Raw genomic sequence first — 22,563 nt, 5'->3', positions numbered from 1 at the left:
ATAAAAAAAAGAAAAAACAGTTAGTAATTGTTCATATTAAAAAAAAATAAAAAAAATCTCTAAAGTATTCATACTTACGAATCTTTAGAGTTTCTGTACTTCAGAAACCCATCTGAATGGCCAAACCTATAAAAAAAGAAAAAAAAATGGTTAGTAACTAGTGCTCCTAACAGATCAGATCAGATCAGATTTTACTTAAATTCAATCGATCTGAAATTAATTAAATCTGATCTGATCTGATCTGATCTGAATCAGATCGGTTTTAAATTTAATCTGAATCTGATCTGATCTGATTTGAATCTGACCAAATCTGATCTGATCTGAATCTGATCTGAATCTGAAATAAATATAAGACCCCAGACAACTTTTTGCAAATTGACTCTAAATTTCAAAAAAAATCAGTTTTTTGCGATTATCTTGGTATCTAGTGATCCGATTCATGCGAACTTTTTTTTATTTTGTAGCTCTCATCGAGCTCTACAAAATAAAAAAAAATCCGCATGAATTGGATCACTAGATACCAAGATAATCGCAAAAAATCAAAAAATAAAAAAATGAACAAATTGGGTCTTTTTTGGCAAAAAGGTAGTTAGTTATGAATTATATAAGAGATGTCCAGGGTCCTATAAATATATTATAAAATTAAAAAAAAAATACATTTTATTAAATATCTTACTATTTAGTAATTTTAAAAGTTGAAATACAGTCCATTTAAATCTTAATAAAATGAGTTAAATGGTAATAGTTTTGTATTTTTAAATGTAATAAATAGTGAGTTATTTAATAACTATGGTGGCTGTCACCTATAAACCACACTAATATTAAGTGACTTCAAATTTTTATAAATTGTAAATTGAATAGTAAAAAGAAAAAACTAAACCGATAAAATGATATAGCAACATATACTGAACATTTCTATCGGATTATTTTATAGAATTTAATAAGAATTTTAATTAATATTATGGGTTAAAGTTGGATAATTTTAATAAGTAGCAATAATAAAAATATAAAATTTCGGACTAGTTTTCATGTAATTTTTATGGATTTTACAAAAATTCCATGGAAATCCACAAGAATTCCATGTAATATGGCAAAAAAAAAATTTTGCCACTCACGCGGCAATTAATATTTTGACAAAGTACTTTAAAACATAAGTTACACAATATAAATAAATAAATTTCAAAATTTCGGACTATTGTTGTTTATAGGTGACAGCCACCATATTATTTTACAATTAATTAAACTAAAAATTACTTAATTTATTTAACTTTAATTTTGAAGTTAAAGTTTATTTTATTTAAAATTTTAAAATTTTAAAAAAGTAATAATATATATGTTATTCACTTAAAAAAGTAGTCCACCAAGACTGTAAACATATACAAATTCTTATTGTTTTACCTGCTAAACAATTTTGTTTATCTGTAATTAAATTTTTTCCTACTGAAAAACTTTGTTCAGAAGGAACACTAGTAGCAGGTATTGGTAAGTAATCTCAAGCCATTTGTGAAAGATGAGGAAATTGTGATTCATTAACTTTCCACCATTCCAATGGATCTGTTTCTTCATTCATTAAAGATAAGGAAAGGTATGTTTGAATTTCATCGAATATATTCTATATTACGCCGTTTAAATACACGTGACATAACTGATTTTTCTTTAATTTCAGAAGTATTATTAAGAACTTCAGGTTTAGTAGAAGCATAAAATTTGTTGTAAATATTAACAAATCTAAAAAAAATAATAATAAAATTAATATATTATATTAAAAAAAAAAAAAATATTAAATTTATATTTACTTTTGATAAATAGTATTAAGCTAATGTTTCTTAATTATGATCTTTGTAATATTTTAATTTCAATCTTGGATCCAAAATTGTTGAAATTAAATATGTATCATTAGTTTTGTTATAATACTCAAGTAATTTTACTTTACACTTTTTTGCTGCTTTTTTTACTATTTAATTCCATTTTTCATCATCATCATTTTCTCCATCATTTTCTTCATTATTTTCTTCATTTTCTTCTTCATCATCTTCATCATCTTATCATTATCGATAACATCTTCAACATGATCAATAAGTATATTATATAAAGGTACAGTTAATGAAAGAGTTGGATAATGACTTCCTAACATAATTACAGTAACTTCTTTAAAAATTTCAAGAAAATTTTTGATTTGGTCAAATATAGCCCATTTTTCTTCTGAAAATGTATATTTTTTAAGATCTTTATCATGAAATACAATATATTCAAGTGCCTATTAAATTTAAATTTATAATAATTAATATTTAAAATTATTTAAAATATTAAAAATACAATAAAACTTATAACTTTTAATTGTAAAGCTCTTTTATCATATCAAAAGTTGAGTTCCATCTTGTAGGAACATCCAAGATGGGCTTTAAATCATTAATATCATTATTTTTGCAGGCATTACTTAATTTTTCTCTTCTTAAAAAAGAAGCACGAATTTTAACAATTAGTTCTCTAAGCTAAATAATATGAATGAAATTTTATTTTAATTATTAAAAAAATTCAATAAAAAACAAATTAATAAAAATAATTAATAAATTTACCAAAGAAATTTCACCATCCAAACAACTTAATGCTTCTTTTACACTTAAATTGATTGAGTGAGCAAAACATCTAATATGCTGTTCTTTTTTATTAAAATTAACAACATTTTCTGCTGCCCAAATTGATAAAAAAGTCATAAATGTTGAATTATTAAAAGCATTATCTGTTGTTATTCCCATAATCTAAATAAAATAAAATAAATAAATATTAATATAATTAATTAATCTATTTTTAATAAAAAAATAAATAAAATAAACATTAATTTACCTTACTTTCAAGTGACATATTACTTATACCTAATAAAAATGCATCCTTTATATTACTTCCCATATGTGAATCTTGTGTTTGAATAAAATCAATTATAATATTTTGTAAGTTCCATTCTTTATTGATAAAATGTGCAGTTATTGATAAAAATGATTTGGTTGAAGGGCTGGTCCAACAATCCATAGTAAAAGAAACTTTACCAGGAAGATCCTTAAGAAGTGCTTTCATTTTTACTTTATCTTCCTCATAATAAGTCATAATTTTATTTTTTATTGTATCAGCACTAGGAATTTTTGCTGATGGATGAAGGGAATGTACAAAATTAATAAAATAATTTTCTTCAACAATTGTGAATGAATGCTGATGAATAACAATCCATCTAATAAGAATCTTTATCATTATATCTTTATCATATGACTACTAGTTACAATATAAATTTGTTATTAAAATTATTAAAATAATTTTTTTATAAAATAAAAAAATGGTGTATTTACCTTTGATTCATTTAACATATCTAAAATACTTTTATTGACTTTTTGATTACCTTCAGTTAGTAATTTTGTAGCGTGAAACTTCTTTTAAATGCTTTGAAATTCCAGAAGTAGTACAGCAGAACATATATATGTTTTATGGCAGTAATTACAATTAGCTTTTTTATTATTTTTATAATCTGGATCTTTTGTAAAATGATTCCAAACATAACTTCCTGAACTTGCTGTAATTTCTGACAATTGCAATTCCATGACATCACTTAACCTTCTTGGGGTTGTAGCTTTTGATTGATCTACTTCATTATCTAAAGTATGTTGACTTTCACCATTATCTGAATTTATAATATCTTTAAACAAACAATTAAAAGTATATTTAGAGTCAATTAAAAAGAATAAAAGATCAAAATGAAAAAAAAAATAAAATTCTTTTTTTTAAAAATGAGAAAAGATGGAATGGAGATCAATCTGAAAAAAAAGAAAAAAAAAATTTTTTTTTTTAAAAGATAAAGGGAAAACGAAAAAAATATATATAAAGTATATTTTTAAAGATGAGAAAAAAAATAAAACAAAATGAGAAAAAAAAATTTTAAAAAATTTTTAAAGGAAAAACGAAAAAAAAAATAAAATATTTTTTTTTAATGATACTGATGAGAAAAACGAAATAAAATATTTTTTTTAATGAATCTGATGAGAGAAAAAAAACGGAATAAAAAAAATGAAATTAAAACAAAAGAAAAAAAATAAAACTTTCTTTTTTTAAGAAAAAGGAAAACCGAAAAAAAATATTTTTTTTTAAGAAAATTTTTTAACGAATGGAGAGGAACTACTGCAAAAAAAAATAAAAAAAATAAAAAAAATATATATATATATTTTAAGAATACTGATGAAATAAAACCAATTTTTTTTAAAAAAAAAAGATGGAGGATCAAAATAAAAAAAAAATAATTTTTTTTTTAAGAATGAAAAGAGATCAATAAAACGAAAAAAAAAATATATTTTTTAAGATGAAAGAAAAAGATAAAACGAAATGAGAAAAAAAAATTATTTTTTAAATTTTTAAAGGATGAAGGGAAAAAATGAAAAAAAATAAAAATATTTTTTAAGAATACTGATAAGAGAAAAAAATAAAACAAAAAAAAAATAAGAAAAAAAATAAGAAAAAAAAATTTTAAAATTTTTAACGAATGGGAGAATTGTAAAGGGAAAAACGAAATTAAAGTAAAAGAAAAAAAATAAAAAATGTTTTTTTTTTAAGAAAGAAACTGCAAAGGAAAAATAAAAAAAATAAAATATATGTATATATATATATATTTTTTAAGAATACCGACAAAATAAAGGGAAAAAACGAAAAAAAAATAAAAATATTTTTTTTTTAAGAGAAAAAAAATAAAACGAAAAAAAATAAGAAAAAAAAATTTTTTTTAAATTTTTTAACAAATGGAGGGAATTGTAAAGGGAAAAACGAAATTAAAAAGAAAAAAAAATATTTTTTTTTAAGAAAGGAAGCTAGCAAAGGAAAAAAAAATAAAATAAAATAAAATATATGTATATATATTTTTTTTAATACTGATGATGAGAGAAAAAAAATAAAATGAAAAAAAAATAAGAAAAAAAAATATTTTTTTTAAAAATTTTTTAACGAATGGAAGGAATTGCAAAGGGAAAAAACGAAATTAAAGTAAAAGGAAAAAAATAAAACTTTTTTAAGGAATAAAGAGAAAACCGAAAAAAAATATATTTTTTTTAAGAAAATTTTTTAACGAATGGAGAGAAACTGCAAAGGAAAAATAAAAAAAACAATATAAAAATACCAATATAACTACATTCCAAACTAATAAAAAAAACAATATATAAAATTTCTTTTTAAAAAAAGTTGGTGTTTAGACGAAAAAAAAAACCCGATATATTAGGTGGAGCCCGTAGCCGAAATGAAAGCCACAAAAGCCAAATTCGAGATCTGAATCAGATCTGTCGGATCTGATTTGAACAGATTCAGATTTGAGTAAGTCTGATCCGAATCTGATCTGACATGATAGATTTGATCTGAAGCTAGTCCGATCTGTTCAGATCAAAAATTTTTTGATCTGCAGATCAAATACAATTAATCTGATCTGAGTCTGATGGATCAGATTCGGATCGGATCAGATTCGGATCAAATCTGATCAGATCAGATTTTTTTTGGAGCACTATTAGTAACCGTTCATATTAAAAAAAAATAAAAAAAATCTCTAAAGAATTTGTACTTACAAATCTTTAGAATTAGAGTTTCTGTACTTCAGAAGCCCATCTGAAAGCTGAACCTAAAAAAAGCAAAAAAAGAATAGTTAGTATTAAGGGCAATGACATTTATTATGTAATATTTTAGGAGTGAGGGGGTCTTATAATATATAAGTGTAACGTAAGATTTTACATATTACATGGGGTGAGAGGGTATAAGTTTATAATAAATGGATATTACATAATAAATGTCACTGCCCTAACTGTTCATATTAAAAAAAAATAAAAAAAAATCTCTAAAGAATTCGTATTTACGAATCTTTGAAGTTTTTGTACTTCAAAAGTTGACCTGAAAGCCTAACCTAATAAAAAAAGAAGTAAAAAAAGTGAAAGAGGAAAGAGAAAGGAAAAAAAGGGAAGAAAGAGAAAGGAAAACGAAAGAAAGGAAAGGAAAAGAAAAGAAAACAGGGAAGAAGAACGAAGGAAGGAAAAGGAAAAAGGAAGAAAAAAATTTAAAAAATTTAAAAAAGGATGTATAAGATGATCCTTTTCTAAACTTTTAATACGCATAATGCATAATGCATAACGTATAACGTTTAATTAACATAATTCAATAAATCGACCTGTAAATCATATACAGTGTTCCTACTATAATAGTTCCCGTTATAGTCGCATTCTACTATATAGTCACACCAGTTGAATGTTCAAAACACTTTATTATTAAAAACTATCCTATATACAGTGACACCTCTATAAGTGCACCCTCTATAAGTGCACGCACTATATAAATTCTCTTTAAGCGACGTACTTCCTGGCCCCAACTTATAAAGACTCTTAATATTTTACTCTCTATAAATGCACACCCTCTCTAAGTGCACATTCTACTATTTTTTTACTATGGTCCCAAGGAGGGTGCACTTAGAGAGGTGTCACTGTAGTCACAATCTATCTATAGTCACTATCACACCTATCCTCAAAAATCTTATATTAAAAAGAACCGTTTATAATCACAGTTATATAAAGAATATATTAAATAACTTGGCATCTAATAATCGTACAAAGATGTATCATAGCTTGTTAGAATCGTCTCACTGAGATGAATCAAATGGTGGTAGTTTTATCCTTTTGCGACCACTGGCTGATGAGTTATTCAACAAAATGTTAAGCATCAGCATTATTAGTATATTTCTTGATTTATGTTTACTGCGCCATTTAACATTTTGCTAAATTTCTCAGTACCTAGTGATTGTAAAAAGACGATTAATAGCTCGTTGGAATCGCCTCATCAAGACGAATCGAATGGTGGTAAGCTCATCTCTCTGTGATCAATATTGGCAGAGTTATTACACAAAAACCATTAATATTTTTTTAATTTCGGAAATTAATCTAGTGATTGGATTTCGATGTATTTTATACCATTAGAACCGTCTCATCAAGACGAATCGAATGGCGGTAAAATCATCTCTCTACGACTAATATTGGCGGAGTTACGATACAATAAAGTTTTGAGTATAATTTTAGCTAAAATTATATTAATTTTTGGCCAGAATTATGATATACTAATATAAGAAATTTTTTATATAGTCACATCTCTTTATAATCACCAAATATGGACTGTCCCAAATGTGTGACTATAGAGAGAGTTGACTGTATGTCAAAATTTGGCCGATTTTTAATAATTTCCAAAATTTGGCCAAAATGTGTGACAGATCAGCTGAACTTTTGCTAATTTGTCACATAACCAAAAGTTTTAATTTTAACCAGTGAAAAGTTATATATTTCTAATATTTTTAAATTATTGATATATATAAATTATACTTTTATAGACATCTACACTAGTCAAAATAAGGCAAATCAGACATGTGATAAATCAGCTGAAAATCAAACTAAATTCAGCTAAAATTCAGAAAATTTACACAATTTGGCATTTCTGATTTATAACAATCAGAAAATTTACAAAATTCAGCATTTTCGATTTAAAACAATCAGACAATTTACACAATTCGGCATTTCCAATTTATGGCAATAAAAATTTGACATTTAATTTAAAATTAGCATATGATAAAATCATTAAACAACATAAATTATGAACTTTAATTAAAGTTAATTCTTATCTTCCCAAACCTAATAAATCCAGATAAATCATAATAAATATAATAAATTATAATAAATTTGACATTTAATTTAAAATTAGCATATGATAAAATTGTTAAAGTTAATTCTTATCCTCCCAAACTCGATTAAATACCAATAAATCCAGATAAATCATAATAAATCCAGTTTTAATCTATAAATTGACAAATAAGAATCTATTAGCAAATATGGTATTTTCTATTTATTTGATTTATGGCTAAATATTCTCTTGCATTCCTTTGGTCTGAAATTCAGTAATTTACTGGAATAAATCAACTAAGAATATGATGAATCGGAATAATACAATCACGTAACTCTTGATAAAATTCGGCGCACCATAGCTCAACATTACAAATATTAATGTCATTATCATTACTGAATAATATTGAATATTTCTAGAGCTTGCATATTTATACCATCGGACATAAGCCAAAAAATGTTCAGTAGGGCCATTCAGAAGGTCAACTGTATGAGTAAAATAATATTGAACTTGACCAGGGTAAATGTTAACATCATCGTCAATCATTATAAATTTGGCTATAACAAATGAACTTTTCACATAACGAGATGACATTTTTGAGCTGAATATTTCAGAACTAATTCTGCATCTTCTGAATTGATTCATTCTAACGCGAATAATAATTGAATCTTCGGGTCCTTTTCCAAATGGTTTTCAAAAGTTATTTGCTGAGTAAGTCGCATTATAATAATTTACCATTATGTCAAGCATTTCACTTGATATTATAACTTTTTCTGAGGAAGGGCCTAGTATTTCTCCTGGAAATGTTTCGCATCCAGCAATCAGAGATTCTTTAATATTTTGCGAGTATAGCAAATATCACTCTATTTCAACTGAAGTAAATTCGTCAGGTTCTGAAATTGAACCAACTGAAGGTCTAGTATCAAGTATATCAAAACCTTTTGTATCAACTATTCCAGAACTTATTTGTTTATCATTCATAATTTGGCGCATGAGCTCTGGTTCAATTTTCCGATGGCTATTAGGCAAAGAACCTAAAAAATAAATAAAGGAATGGAATTTAAAATTAATTTTAGAAGAAAAAGGATATTTTTAGAAGTCAGCATCTTACCTAGCATGCCATTCATGCGCTCAAATGAAAAATACCAAAAAGCGTAAAGAGGCCCAAAATCTTTTGCATATTCGTATAAATGGAGTGAAAGGTAAAGGTTCAGAATTATTATATCTCGACCGTAATTGTGTTCAATTATTTTTACGATTTCAACCAATTTTTGGTGAGCTTCATCCATTAAATTGGATTGAACAATTCATCCTACCAAAATCAAGCAAATTCTTACAAAGCGTGTAAGAATCTTCTTATCTACGTCAGAAAGGTATTTCCAAAATGACACTGTAGCATAAATGTTAAAAAATATTCGCCACTGATCGGCCATAAAATTTGCAAAACTTTCGTCACATTCCACCTTTCCCGGGATCCTACCTATGTCAGCTGGTACTTGGAATTGATTCATTTTCTTTGAATTTCTTTTAGAGTTTCCAGTTTTAATATATTTTCATCAACCCAAATCCGCTTAACAATCCACTTTAGAATAGGCAGTGCATTGGATCAATTAATAAAAACCGAATTGGGTAAAAATATGGTAATCTCAGCAATTCAGACCACCTTACGCCAGTAGTTTTTACAAAGCGATTCCTTGCAGCATTTGAATTGCAGCGATGCTATATAAGAGCATTCTTGCAAAATTGTGCTGAATCTCGATTGATGAACCATTCGCTCATATTATCTATTTCAGTGAAATTATGTTTATAATTTTCGTAATTTGCTTTCTTCTCACATCTATAACACGATTAAAGGGCTGAAATATGCCCACATATTTTTCTTGCCGCAGGAATGTTACATGAAACGAATTTCAGTGCCACTCGAATTTTTCTTGGTTCTTGTTACTCAAAAGTGTTATCAAACGTCACTCTGTCCCAAAGTAATACTAATTCGTTAACAATTAGCGCTAAATAATGGTTAATTTGGTGGAGACTCACTTCGTTTAGGCTGGGCAACAAACCAAGAACCAACATATTTTCACGTTTAAACCACATATCCCGTGGTAAATTACAAATTGCGGCATATATTACTCCAGTACTATGGATAACACCATCATATGGTTGAAATAGTGCTCTGAAAAAAATCTGATCTGATCAGATTTGATCCAAATCTGATCTGTCAGACTCAGATAAGGTTGCTTGCCAAAACCTCTCCAAAATCCTGCGATAAATTTCGGCAAGATTTTACTATATGTTTACTATAGTTTCGGCAGGGTTTCGGCAGTTTTAGCAAATGGGGGTTTTGGCATTTCGGCAAAGTTTCGGCAGGATTTTTAATATGATTTAATATAGTTTTGGCATTTTCCGTATAGGTTTCGGCAGTTATTAAGAAGGTTTCGGCAAGCAACCTTAGACTCAGATCAGATTAATTGTATTTGATGCGCAATTCGGATTCAGATCAAAAAATTTTTGATCTGAACAGATCAGACTAGCTTCGGATCAAATCTGATCATGTCAAATCAGATTCAGATCAGACTTACTCAAATCTGAATCTGTTCAGATCGGATCTGACAGATCTGATTCAGATCTCAGATTTGGCTTTTGTGGCTTTCATTTCTGGCCACGCTGCCCACCTAATATATCAGGTTTTTTTTTTTTCGTCTAAACACCAACTTTTTTTAAAAAGAAATTTTATATATTGTTTTTTTTATTAGTCCGGAGTGTAGTTATATTGGTATTTTTAAAAAAATATATATTGTTTTTTTTATTTTTCCTTTGCAGTTTCTCTCCATTCGTTAAAAAATTTTCTTAAAAAAAATATATTTTTTTTCGGTTTTCTCTTTATTCCTTAAAAAAGTTTTATTTTTTTCCTTTTACTTTAATTTTGTTTTTCCCTTTGCAATTCCCTCCATTCGTTAAAAAATTTTTAAAAAAAATATTTTTTTTTCTTATTTTTTTTTCGTTTTATTTTTTTTCTCATGCATCAGTATTAAAAAAAAAATATATATACATATATTTTATTTTATTTTTTTTCCTTTGCAGTTCCTTTCTTAAAAAAAAATATTTTTTTTTCTTTTTAATTTCGTTTTTCCTTTTACAATTCCTTCCATTCGTTAAAAAATTTAAAAAAATTTTTTTTTCTTATTTTTTTTCGTTTTATTTTTTTCTCTTAAAAAAAAATATTTTTATTTTTTTTTGTTTTTTCCCTTTATTTTGTCGGTATTCTTAAAAAAATATATATATATACATATATTTTATTTTTTTTATTTTTCTTTGCAGTTTTTTTCTTAAAAAAAAACATTTTTTATTTTTTTTTTTTACTTTAATTTCGTTTTTCCCTTTACAATTCCCCCATTCGTTAAAGATTTTAAAATTTTTTTTTCTTATTTTTTTTTCTTATTTTTTTTTCGTTTTATTTTTTTCTCTTATCAGTATTCTTAAAAAAATATTTTTATTTTTTTTCATTTTTTCCCTTTATCCTTTAAAAATTTAAAAAATAATTTTTTTTTCTCATTTCGTTTTATCTTTTTCTTTCATCTTAAAAAATATATTTTTTTTTTCGTTTTATTGATCTCTTTCATTCTTAAAAAAAAAAATTATTTTTTTTTATTTTGATCCTCCATCTTTTTTTTTTAAAAAAATTGGTTTTATTTTATCAGTATTCTTAATATATATATATATATTTTTTTTATTTTTTTTATTTTTTTCCTTTGCAGTAGTTCCTCTCCATTCATTAAAAATTTTCTTAAAAAAAAAATATTTTTTTCGGCTTTCTTTTCTTAAAAAAAAAAAATTTTTTTTCGTTTCCCTTTTCTTAAAAAAAAAAATATTTTTTTTCGGTATTTCCTTTTCTTAAAAAAAAAGTTTTATTTTTTTCTTTTATTTTAATTTCATTTTTTTTATTCCGTTTTTCTTTCTCTCATCAGTATCATTAAAAAAAAAATATTTTATTTCATTTTTCTTTCTCTCATCAGTATTATTAAAAAAAAATATTTTATTTTTTTTCGTTTTTCCTTTAAAAATTTTTAAAAATTTTTTTTTTCTCATTTCTTTTTATTTTTTTTTTCATCTTTAAAAATATACTTTATATATATTTTTTTCGTTTTCCCTTTATCTTTTAAAAAAAAAAATTTTTTTTTTTCAGATTGATCTCCATTCCATCTTTTCTCATTTTTAAAAAAAAGAATTTTATTTTTTTTTCATTTTGATCCTTTATTCTTTTTTAATTGACTCTAAATATACTTTTAATTGTTCGTTTAAAGATATTATGAATTCAGATAATGGTGAAAGTCAACATACTTCAGATAATGAAGTAGATCAATCAAAAGCTACAACCTCAAGAAGGTTAAGTGATGTCATGGAATTGCAATTGTCAGAAATTACAGCAAGTTCAGGAAGTTATGTTTGGAATCATTTTACAAAAGATCCAGATTATAAAAATAATAAAAAAGCTAATTGTAATTACTGCCATAAAACATATATGTTCTGCTGATGCTACTTCTGGAATTTCAAAGCATTTAAAGAAGTTTCACGTTACAAAATTACTAACTGAAGGTAATCAAAAAGTCAATAAAAGTATTTTAGATATGTTTAATGAATCAAAGGTAAATACACCATTTTTTTATTTTATAAAAAAATTATTTTAATAATTTTAATAACAAATTTATATTGTAACTAATGGTCATATGATAAAGATATAATGATGAAGATTCTTATTAGATGGATTGTTATTCATCAGCATTCATTCACAATTGTTGAAGAAAATTATTTTATTAATTTTGTACATTCCCTTCATCCATCAGCAAAAATTCCTAGTACTGATACAATAAAAAATAAAATTATGACTTATTATGAGGAAGATAAAGTAAAAATGAAAGCACTTCTTAAGGATCTTCCTGGTAAAGTTTCTTTTACCATGGATTGTTGGACCAGCCCTTCAACCAAATCATTTTTATCAATAACTGCACATTTTATCAATAAAGAATGGAACTTACAAAATATTATAATTGATTTTATTCAAACACAAGATTCACATACGGGAAGTAATATAAAGGATGCATTTTTATTAGGTATAAGTAATATGTCACTTGAAAGTAAGGTAAATTAATGTTTATTTTATTTATTTTTTTATTAAAAATAGATTAATTAATTATATTAATATTTATTTATTTTATTTTATTTAGATTATGGGAATAACAACAGATAATGCTTCTAATAATTCAACATTTATGACTTCTTTATCAATTTGGGCAGCAGAAAATGTTGTTAATTTTAATAAAAAAGAATAGCATATTAGATGTTTTGCTTACTCAATCAATTTAAGTGTAAAAGAAGCATTAAGTTGTTTGGATGGTGAAATTTCTTTGGTAAATTTATTAATTATTTTTATTAATTTGTTTTTCATTGAATTTTTTTAATAATTAAAATAAAATTTCATTCATGTTATTTAGCTTAGAGAACTAATTGTTAAAATTCGTGCTTCTTTTTTAAGAAGAGAAAAATTAAGTAATGCCTGCAAAAATAATGATATTAATGATTTAAAGCCCATCTTGGATGTTCCTACAAGATGGAACTCAACTTTTGACATGATAAAGAGAAACTTTACAATTAAAAGTTGTAAGTTTTATTGTATTTTTAATATTTTAAATAATTTTAAATATTAATTATTATAAATTTAAATTTAATAGGCACTTGAATATATTGTATTTCATGATAAAGATCTTAAAAAATATACATTTTCAGAAGAAAAATGGGCTATATTTGAACAAATCAAAAATTTTCTTGAAATTTTTAAAGAAGTTACTGTAATTATGTCAGGAAGTCATTATCCAACTCTTTCATTAACTGTACCTTTATATAATATACTTATTGATCATGTTGAAGATGTTATTAGTAATGATAAAGAAGATGATGATGATGAAGATGATGAAGAAGAAAATGAAGAAAATAATGAAGAAAATGATGGAGAAAATGATGATGATGAAAAATGGAATCAAATAGTAAAAAAAGCAGCAAAAAAGTGTAAAGTAAAATTACTTGAGTATTATAACAAAACCAATGATACATATTTAATTTCAATAATTTTGGATCCAAGATTGAAATTAAAATATTACAAAGATCATAATTGGGAAGAAACATTAGTTAATACTATTTATCAAAAGTAAATATAAATTTAATATATATATTTTTTTTTTTTAATATAATATATTAATTTTATTATTGTTTTTTTTAGATTTGTTAATATTTACAACAAATTTTATGCTTCTACTAAACCTGAAGTTCTTAATAATACTTCTGAAATTAAAGAAAAATCAGTTATGTCACGTGTATTTAAACGGCGTAATATAGAATATATTAATGAAATTCAAACATACCTTTCCTTATCTTTAATGAATGAAGAAACAGATCCATTGGAATGGTGGAAAGTTAATGAATCACAATTTCCTCATCTTTCACAAATGGCTTGAGATTACTTACCAATACCTGCTACTAGTGTTCCTTCTGAACAAAGTTTTTCAGTAGGAAAAAATTTAATTACAGATAAACAAAATTGTTTAGCAGGTAAAATAATAAGAATTTGTATGTGTTTACAGTCTTGGTGAACTACTTTTTTAAGTGAATAACATATATATTATTACTTTTTTAAAATTTTAAAATTTTAAATAAAATAAACTTTAACTTCAAAATTAAAGTTAAATAAATTAAGTAATTTTTAGTTTAATTAATTGTAAAATAATATGGTGGCTGTCACCTATAAACAACAATAGTCCGAAATTTTGAAATTTATTTATTTATATTGTGTAACTTATGTTTTAAAGTACTTTGTCGAAAATATTAATTGCCGCGTGAGTGGCAAAATTTTTTTTTTGCCATATTACATGGAATTCTTGTGGATTTCCATGGAATTTTTGTAAAATCCATAAAAATTACATGAAAACTAGTCCGAAATTTTATATTTTTATTATTGCTACTTATTAAAATTATCCAACTTTAACCCATAATATTAATTAAAATTCTTATTAAATTCTATAAAATAATCCGATAGAAATGTTCAGTATATGTTGCTATATCATTTTATCAGTTTAGTTTTTTCTTTTTACTATTCAATTTACAATTTATAAAAATTTGAAGTCACTTAATATTAGTGTGGTTTATAGGTGACAGCCACCATAGTTATTAAATAACTCACTATTTATTACATTTAAAAATACAAAACTATTACCATTTAACTCATTTTATTAAGATTTAAATGGACTGTATTTCAACTTTTAAAATTACTAAATAGTAAGATATTTAATAAAATGTATTTTTTTTTAATTTTATAATATATTTATAGGACCCTGGACATCTCTTATATAATTCATAACTAACTACCTTTTTGCCAAAAAAGACCCAATTTGCTTTTTTTTTATTTTCGATTTTTTGCGATTATCTTGGTATCCAGTGATCCAATTCATGCGGATTTTTTTTTATTCTGTAGAGCTCGATGAGAGCTACAAAATAAAAAAAAGTTCACATGAATCGGATCACTAGATACCAAGATAATCGCAAAAAACTGATTTTTTTTTGAAATTTAGAGTCAATTTGCAAAAAGTTGTCTGGGTCTTATATTTATTTCAGATTCAGATCAGATTCAGATCAGATCAGATCAGATTCAGATCAGATCAGATCAGATTCAGATCAGATCAGATCGGATTCAGATCAGATCAGATTTGGTCAGATTCAAATCAGATCAGATCAGATTCAGATTAAATTTAAAACCGATCTGATTCAGATCAGATCAGATCAGATCAGATTTAATTAATTTCAGATCAGATTAAATTTAAGTAAAATCTGATCTGATCTGATCTGTTAGGAGCACTAGGTTGAAACCAGTCAAGATTCAACATTAAACCAAGATTAGAATCAGCCACTTCAGGTCAAAAAAATTTTGATGAATTTTCATTGCTTGTTTCTTTAAAATTTTTCCAGATCTGACCGTCATAGATATCAGTTAAAATATCATCAAATCGTTTATGTTCAGACCAGTGACATAAATTTCTTTCAAATTCCGGCCGCCAATACATTGATGCTAATTGATTTCTGATACTAGCAAATGGAAATATCTTCTCAGATCGAATTTTAATATGGCCATATAATAACGTTAATTTTTCTGCTAAAGGCGTCTGGCATTATTTTAATCTCCTGGATGTCAAATTAGAAAATTCGACATATTACGGTGAGAGCACTCTATAATAGGAACTTAAAAAAAATTGAATAAAATTTGATTTTATGATTGGATTTTAATTTTATAAAAAAAATTAAACTCTATTTATTAAAAGGAATTGATTTATAAAATAAAAAAAAGTCTCAATTTTTCAGATTATATAAGCATCACGTGATACATATATTAACCAATCAGAAATTAGGATTTTAGATATTAAAATTTATATAATATATTTATTTATTGTATTTCATTATAAACTGATAAATCAGATATATGATGATGAGATTTGTATTTTATTATATGTATTTTTTGACCAAATTAAAGTAAAATTACTTAGTTTTTGAATTTTTTCATTTATAAATTCATCTGAACTATCTTTTAAATATTCACTTGATGGTATATAATTATCATCTATAACATTAAATTGACCTATATTTAAACAACCTTATTTATTAAATTTTTTTTTGCAGTTTTAAAATTTTTTTTCTTCTTGGTATATTAAAAAAAAAAATCTGTACATTAAATATGGCTAAAAAAACCTGTAATACAAAAATTTAAACTAGTCTCAATTTTAACTAAATTTAATCAATATGTTTAAATTACAGATTTTTAAACAGCTAAAACTCAGCCAAAATTTAATTTAGAAAAAAAATAACCGATAATTTTTAAAGCTAATGGTCATATCTATAAAAATTATCAGTTAAATTTTTTAATTTAATATAAAAAATTTTTTTTTTATCAATTAATTGTTATTATACATAAGTAGTTGAGTATAAAGGTTCTGCACTATACCAATTTTTTATTAATTTCAATAACTAACATTTTTGGCTCCACAAATTTATACTGAATTTTCTACTAACATATCTGTTTGTTGCTAATTTTATTATTTCATAATACTTTCTTTAATTTTTCTTTTTCTAAATATCAATTAGATCGAAATGAAATCAATCTTAAAAACACTTAATGATAAATATAACTTAAACTACAATGAAACGTTTAACAGTGCAAAAAACATTAAAATTTAACGTAAATTAATTCTCGAAATCCAAAAATCACTTGCTCCAAATTATCAACCATCCTTTAACCAGGTAACAAGATGGTTAAGTAGCCTACATAAATCTCGACAATTTAAGTTGAGTTTGAAGATATCTGGCAAAGAAAGCATGGACAATCGACGAGTTTATGCTAATAATAGATTAAATGATATATGTAATGTAGTCCAGCGGCAAATTAATAATCCATATTAACTCATTTTAAATTTATCAATCAGAAAAAATTGCGAAGGATAAAGGCTGCGAAAGATCTCTTTAATAAAAAGAATAGCTGAATTACGAGTTATGGAAAATGGGATCTGTTAAAAATTCTGGCAAATCGTGCATATCAATATATCATTCACCGGAAGTGAGTGAAACTGAAGATGAAGGTTCAAAATCAGTCATTAATGTTTATAATCTATCGTAGCACTTAGAAGAGGTTACTTATTTTATCTTGATAATTTATTTTGCTATAAATTTTCACTAATTCTGATTTTACTTATTTTCACTAATTCTGATTTTACTTATTTTTACATTTTCTGATTTTACTTATTTTTACATTTTAGTTGAGACTTTTATTAAGAAATGTTTTCAATAAACATGTAAGAGTGAGACAAACGGTGCAGCAATTACGACCTTGGAACTATAACGATGAGATACAATGCTATGATAAAGTACCACCGGATGATGCTCCTGATTGGTTATATGTTGATCAACCAGATATGATATATGACACAGAATATACAGGAGATGATGACGATTTAAATATTGATGATAAAGATTTAAATGCAATTTTGAAAATATCAATTAAACAAGTGTAATGTATTTAAAATTTATTTTATTTTAATGATTTTTGAGTCAACATTAATGTCAATTTATAGAAAAACTGAACTAACTAATTAAGTAATAACCAAATTTTTTTAATAAATCAATTAAAAATATATTTTTATGTTTATAATTTTTTATTATAATTATATATGTTAATTGTTAATGACTGAGGATAATATTAAAAATCTTTATTAAATTTTACCTTGCTTAAATTTTTAATGGTTTTTTTTTTGAAAAAAAAAAAATCAATTGTGAGACAAGGAAATGAGATAAAAAGCTGAAATTTTATACACTTAATATTGATCTATTTGGTAACAAATCTGTAAAATTTGAAGCAATTTCAATCGCTGGTTTCTCATTTATTGCATTTTTTGCAATTCCAATTACTTTTTGCCAGCACTGTATGTATATATTTACTATATATAAGTTCCATCTAGAAATTAGATTTAATAATTCGTTTAAAAAAAATAGTATCTTTAATAACTTGCCAAAATTATGATATATATACTTTTTATAAATTGTATGCTTTCAATAAATAAAGAATATTTAAGTATTGAAACCTAATAAAACATTTCCAACATTAATTCCAATAGTTTCTAAATGATAACCACCTTCCATTACAAATAAAGTAGGTAAATTGATAGATTTAATCATTTCTCCTATTCTTTTATATCCTTCTGTAGTGATCTGTAATGCTCCTATTATATCTTCTTTATATGTATCAACTAAAATAATTAAAATAAATTAATAAATTAATTTCAAATAATTTCAATATTTAAAAACTTACCACCAAGAGAAACGATTAAGTAATCTGCATTATAAGGTATTATATTCTCATTAATAACCTTTTTTAATGCCTTCAAGTATTCATCATCATCAGTATCTCTGGATAATGGTATATTAATATTAAACCCTTCACCTTCACCTTCACCTCTTTCTGATTCATCACCAGTAAACCAAGGATAATCAGGTGAACCATGTAATGATACATATAATGGATTCGAATTTAGATAAAATATTTCCTGTGTTCCATTTCCACTAGAAATAAAACAAATAAAAAAATTTAAATATATAAAATATTATTAATATATTAATAATCACTGATACTTACTGATGATAATCAATATCTAATATAACGACTTTATTATTATCTTTTTTAAGGACATTGGTTGATATTGCAACATTATTTAAAAAACAATAACCAGAAGAAAGAATTGAATTTGCGTGATGCCCTGGTGGACGGCATAAAGCAAATATACCAGGAAAATGATTTATTTCTTCAGATGATGATTCTTCAACAAATCTTTTAAGTTCCATTGTGGCACTTATTACCACTTGAGCTGATTCATAAACTGATTCCCAAGTATCTAAAAGCAACCAAAATTTTTTAAGTTTCTAATAATGAAATGAAAAAAAAAATTCTTTACCTTTTGTTATACAACAAGACAAGTCAGAACAATATAATCCAGCTTTCGCAAATGGAGAAGTAACTTTTACTTTACGTTTAATTGAAGAAGAAGAAGATATATTATGATGAAGAAAAGCTTCGGGTAATATACCATTCTTATTACCACCATTTTTTACCCATTCTTCATAAGCAGTTTGAAGATATTCAACATAATCTTTTGAGTGTACTGATAATATTGGATCCAAACCATAATCATTTGGGGATACGAAATCAAAATTTGACAAAGAATTTAAATATTCTTTTATTATAATTAGACGAGAAGGACTTTCTGTAATTAATTGGAATTAATATTTTACTAACGATAACCAGTAATTAGTAATTAGTACTTACCTAAATAATCAATTAGATTTCCGGATATTATTTCATGCTTTGGAGCATGTTTTAAACAAACTTCTGAATAAAATACTTTCATTTTTGAAAAAAAAAAATATTGTTCATAAAAAGTTAAAATGATGGAATAATAAACACGTGATCTTGTACCAATTAAAAATATACGATAAAGAACCTGGGGCGATTAAATTTCGATAAGCATTTAAATTTTACGCAAGTGGCAAAATATTATATAATTTCTTTTTGGGCGTTTAGAAATCAATAATATTTTCCATGTTTGATTAATTCTTATATAATAAAAAAATAAATAGCGAAAAGAGGCGCAGTATCCTTCAAATCAAAAAAAAGGTAGGATCACTGATGAAATAAACCACTAATCTTTTTAAAGAATTATCACGAGCAATAGTAATCAAAGTATTTTATTTTAATTCAAGATTGGTAATAAGCATAACCTAAATAAGAAAGATTTTAATGTGGGGGTGGCTTTTGTGTTGAAGATATCGGAGTTATCAATCTAAACGTCAAACAAAGTTTATTGCATAAGGTGATAGGCTGAAAGGTGATGACAAAATAAATTATAATTAAAAGAAAAGAAAAGAAAAGAAAAGAATTGAAAAGAAAAGAAAAGAATTTTGAAAGAAAAGAATTGAAAAGAATTGAAAAATTTGAAAAAATTGAAAAATTTTGACAGTAAAAAAAAGAAACAATCTTTTTAAATAATAAAAATTTAAAATCGATTTTTTACCTAAATATAATTGGTTTTTGATGTTTTTGATTTTTCTGATTTTGATTAGATTTCTTATTTTTAAAGAAATCAATGACAAATGTTTTTACCCCACATTCAATACATACTTAATCTGGAAGAAACTCCTCATTTTGGAATATTTTTTATGTGGAGAACTAATCCATATTCGGAAATAAAAATATTTTTTTTTTTTCTTTTTTTTTCCAAAACGCCACCAACAATGTTGAAATGAACAATCGATAACTTTGTTTTCCTTTCATTTAATTTTGTAACAAATATAATTATGCAATTTAATTATCGAGGGTTTAAAGAAAAGGATATTTAAGAAAAAACGTACCTCATTTTTTTTTTCAGTTTAAAGTTAAAATTTTTTTATTATATTTGTCATTTATTATTTATGTAGTTTACATATGATGAAAACAATGGGTTTATATTGTAGACCTTGCATCAATTTGCATGTTTCAACTTGACGAGTTAAGAGACAGATTAGAAAATGATTAACCATTTGCAATACATTGAAAATTAAGCATAATGTTTACGATTGTGTAACATAAAAATTCTTCAATTTAAGAAAATATAAAATACTTAATAAAGAAAAAAAAAAATTTTGGCGTTACCTGTTACTTATTTTCTATCTAAAAAAACCTTTTAAGGTTTAATAATTACCGATCACTAGTAAATAATAAAAACAAAGAAAGAAAAAAAAAAAATCCTCTACACATTTCTTTTTTTCCCCGCAAACAAATGATCAATTATAGAAGAAAAATTGTGATAACAATTGGTGAAATTGATGTACCCTTGAATTTTAGACGAAAATTATCAAAAAGATCATGATAATCTAAAAAGTTTCTTCCATTTATATTTAACTGCGTCGTGGGGTAAATTATAAAGCCAAAGGACCATTTTTATATAATATTCTCGCAGTAATGGTATATACAGTAAGGTAGAAAGATAAGATAACGCTATTTAAAAAAAGAGATAAATGTTTCACAAATAAATATAAATTTGGGGTATGTTCTATATTTATAACTAAATATGATCGGCTGTATAAATTAATAGCCGATAATAAAGTTGCATTAATGTTTTAACCCCATTTCTACCCCACAAAAATCATTTTCCTTTTCAGATTCATGCAAGTTTACGTAATATAACTTACTATAAATAAATATTCGGCAATATGTTATTCGCCGTACGAACTTCAAAGGAATTGTTATTTTAACGTTCATCATATGAAACCTTGATCATCATTTAACATATATGTGATTGATGCAATATGCTTTTGATTACGTACAACGTACAATGATAATTGTTTAAAATGAAGGTTGAGAAAATCCTTAACATGAGTGGATATATTAGAAATTGGAATGGATAAATGGATAAAGTGGAATGATTATGTATAGAGTATATTAGTATTAGTATATTTGTATGGAGTTGGAATATATGGATATTATATTATTGGAATATATGGATATTATATTATTGGAATATATGGATATTGTATTATTGGAATATATGAATATACGGATATTGTATTATTGAATATATGGATATTGTATTATTGAATATATGGATATTGTATTATTGAATATATGGATATTGTATTATTGGAATATTGTATATAAAATATAAATATAATATTCATATATCCATATATTCAATATCCAAATATCCATATATTCCAATTTAACTAACAAATAATTACAAAATATTTATATAAATAATAACTCTTTGTATCTTGAGATAAATATTAATTAAATTACCAACCAAATTTGTGAGAATAAAACGCCTTTCCATTATCCGGGAATTAAACAAAAACCCAGTTATTTTTTCATCATTATTATTATAATTAATTAAACTAATAACATCCTCTTGTAAATTAAATGATTGTTAAAAAATGTAATAATTATATGCAGAATAAAATAATATTTCACTATTGTTCTTTTTTATGTTTGCCAATTTTCAATGCTTCATTAAACCCAAATATGGTGAAATTTATAATTAGCCATTTTTTCTTTGGAATACAAACTTAGGAATAAGCCGAGTATAAGCCACATACATGACCAAAAAAGAACAATATACTTAATTCAAAAATTGACCTTTTTTTAATTTTTACCCAATTATAAGACTCATATAAATAGCATTAGTATTTTAATATATCAGTATATAATGATGATATGCAATAAACATCTCATGTTACGCCATACTTGTTTTTAATATAGTAATTTTTTTCTTCAATTTTTTTGTTCAA

General features: G+C 24.4%; 2 protein-coding genes across 2 annotated transcripts; one reads left to right on the top strand and one right to left on the bottom strand.

The window, feature by feature from the left end:
• Nucleotides 1-17,254: 17,254 nt before the first annotated feature.
• Nucleotides 17,255-17,765, top strand: OCT59_003117 (uncharacterized protein; the record flags this gene model as incomplete). Its single annotated transcript, XM_066145410.1, has 2 exons — nucleotides 17,255-17,311; nucleotides 17,511-17,765. 2 exons carry the CDS (start codon nucleotides 17,255-17,257, stop codon nucleotides 17,763-17,765), a joined length of 312 nt encoding a protein of 103 aa, XP_065996134.1.
• Nucleotides 17,766-18,096: 331 nt separating this feature from the next.
• OCT59_003116 (uncharacterized protein) lies at nucleotides 18,097-19,656 on the bottom strand. Its single transcript, XM_025316899.2, has 5 exons — nucleotides 19,571-19,656; nucleotides 19,200-19,508; nucleotides 18,884-19,139; nucleotides 18,560-18,810; nucleotides 18,097-18,497 (listed from the first exon to the last, which is right to left on the bottom strand). Exons 1-5 carry the CDS (start codon nucleotides 19,650-19,652, stop codon nucleotides 18,319-18,321), a joined length of 1,077 nt encoding a protein of 358 aa, XP_025179524.1. The 5' UTR covers nucleotides 19,653-19,656; the 3' UTR covers nucleotides 18,097-18,318.
• Nucleotides 19,657-22,563: the final 2,907 nt, after the last annotated feature.

Source organism: Rhizophagus irregularis, chromosome 11, assembly GCF_026210795.1.
Source record: "Rhizophagus irregularis chromosome 11, complete sequence".
Lineage (NCBI taxonomy): Eukaryota > Fungi > Glomeromycota > Glomeromycetes > Glomerales > Glomeraceae > Rhizophagus > Rhizophagus irregularis.
The sequence above is the reverse complement of the archived record's forward strand: the minus strand, read 5'-3'. Positions and strand labels throughout refer to the sequence as shown.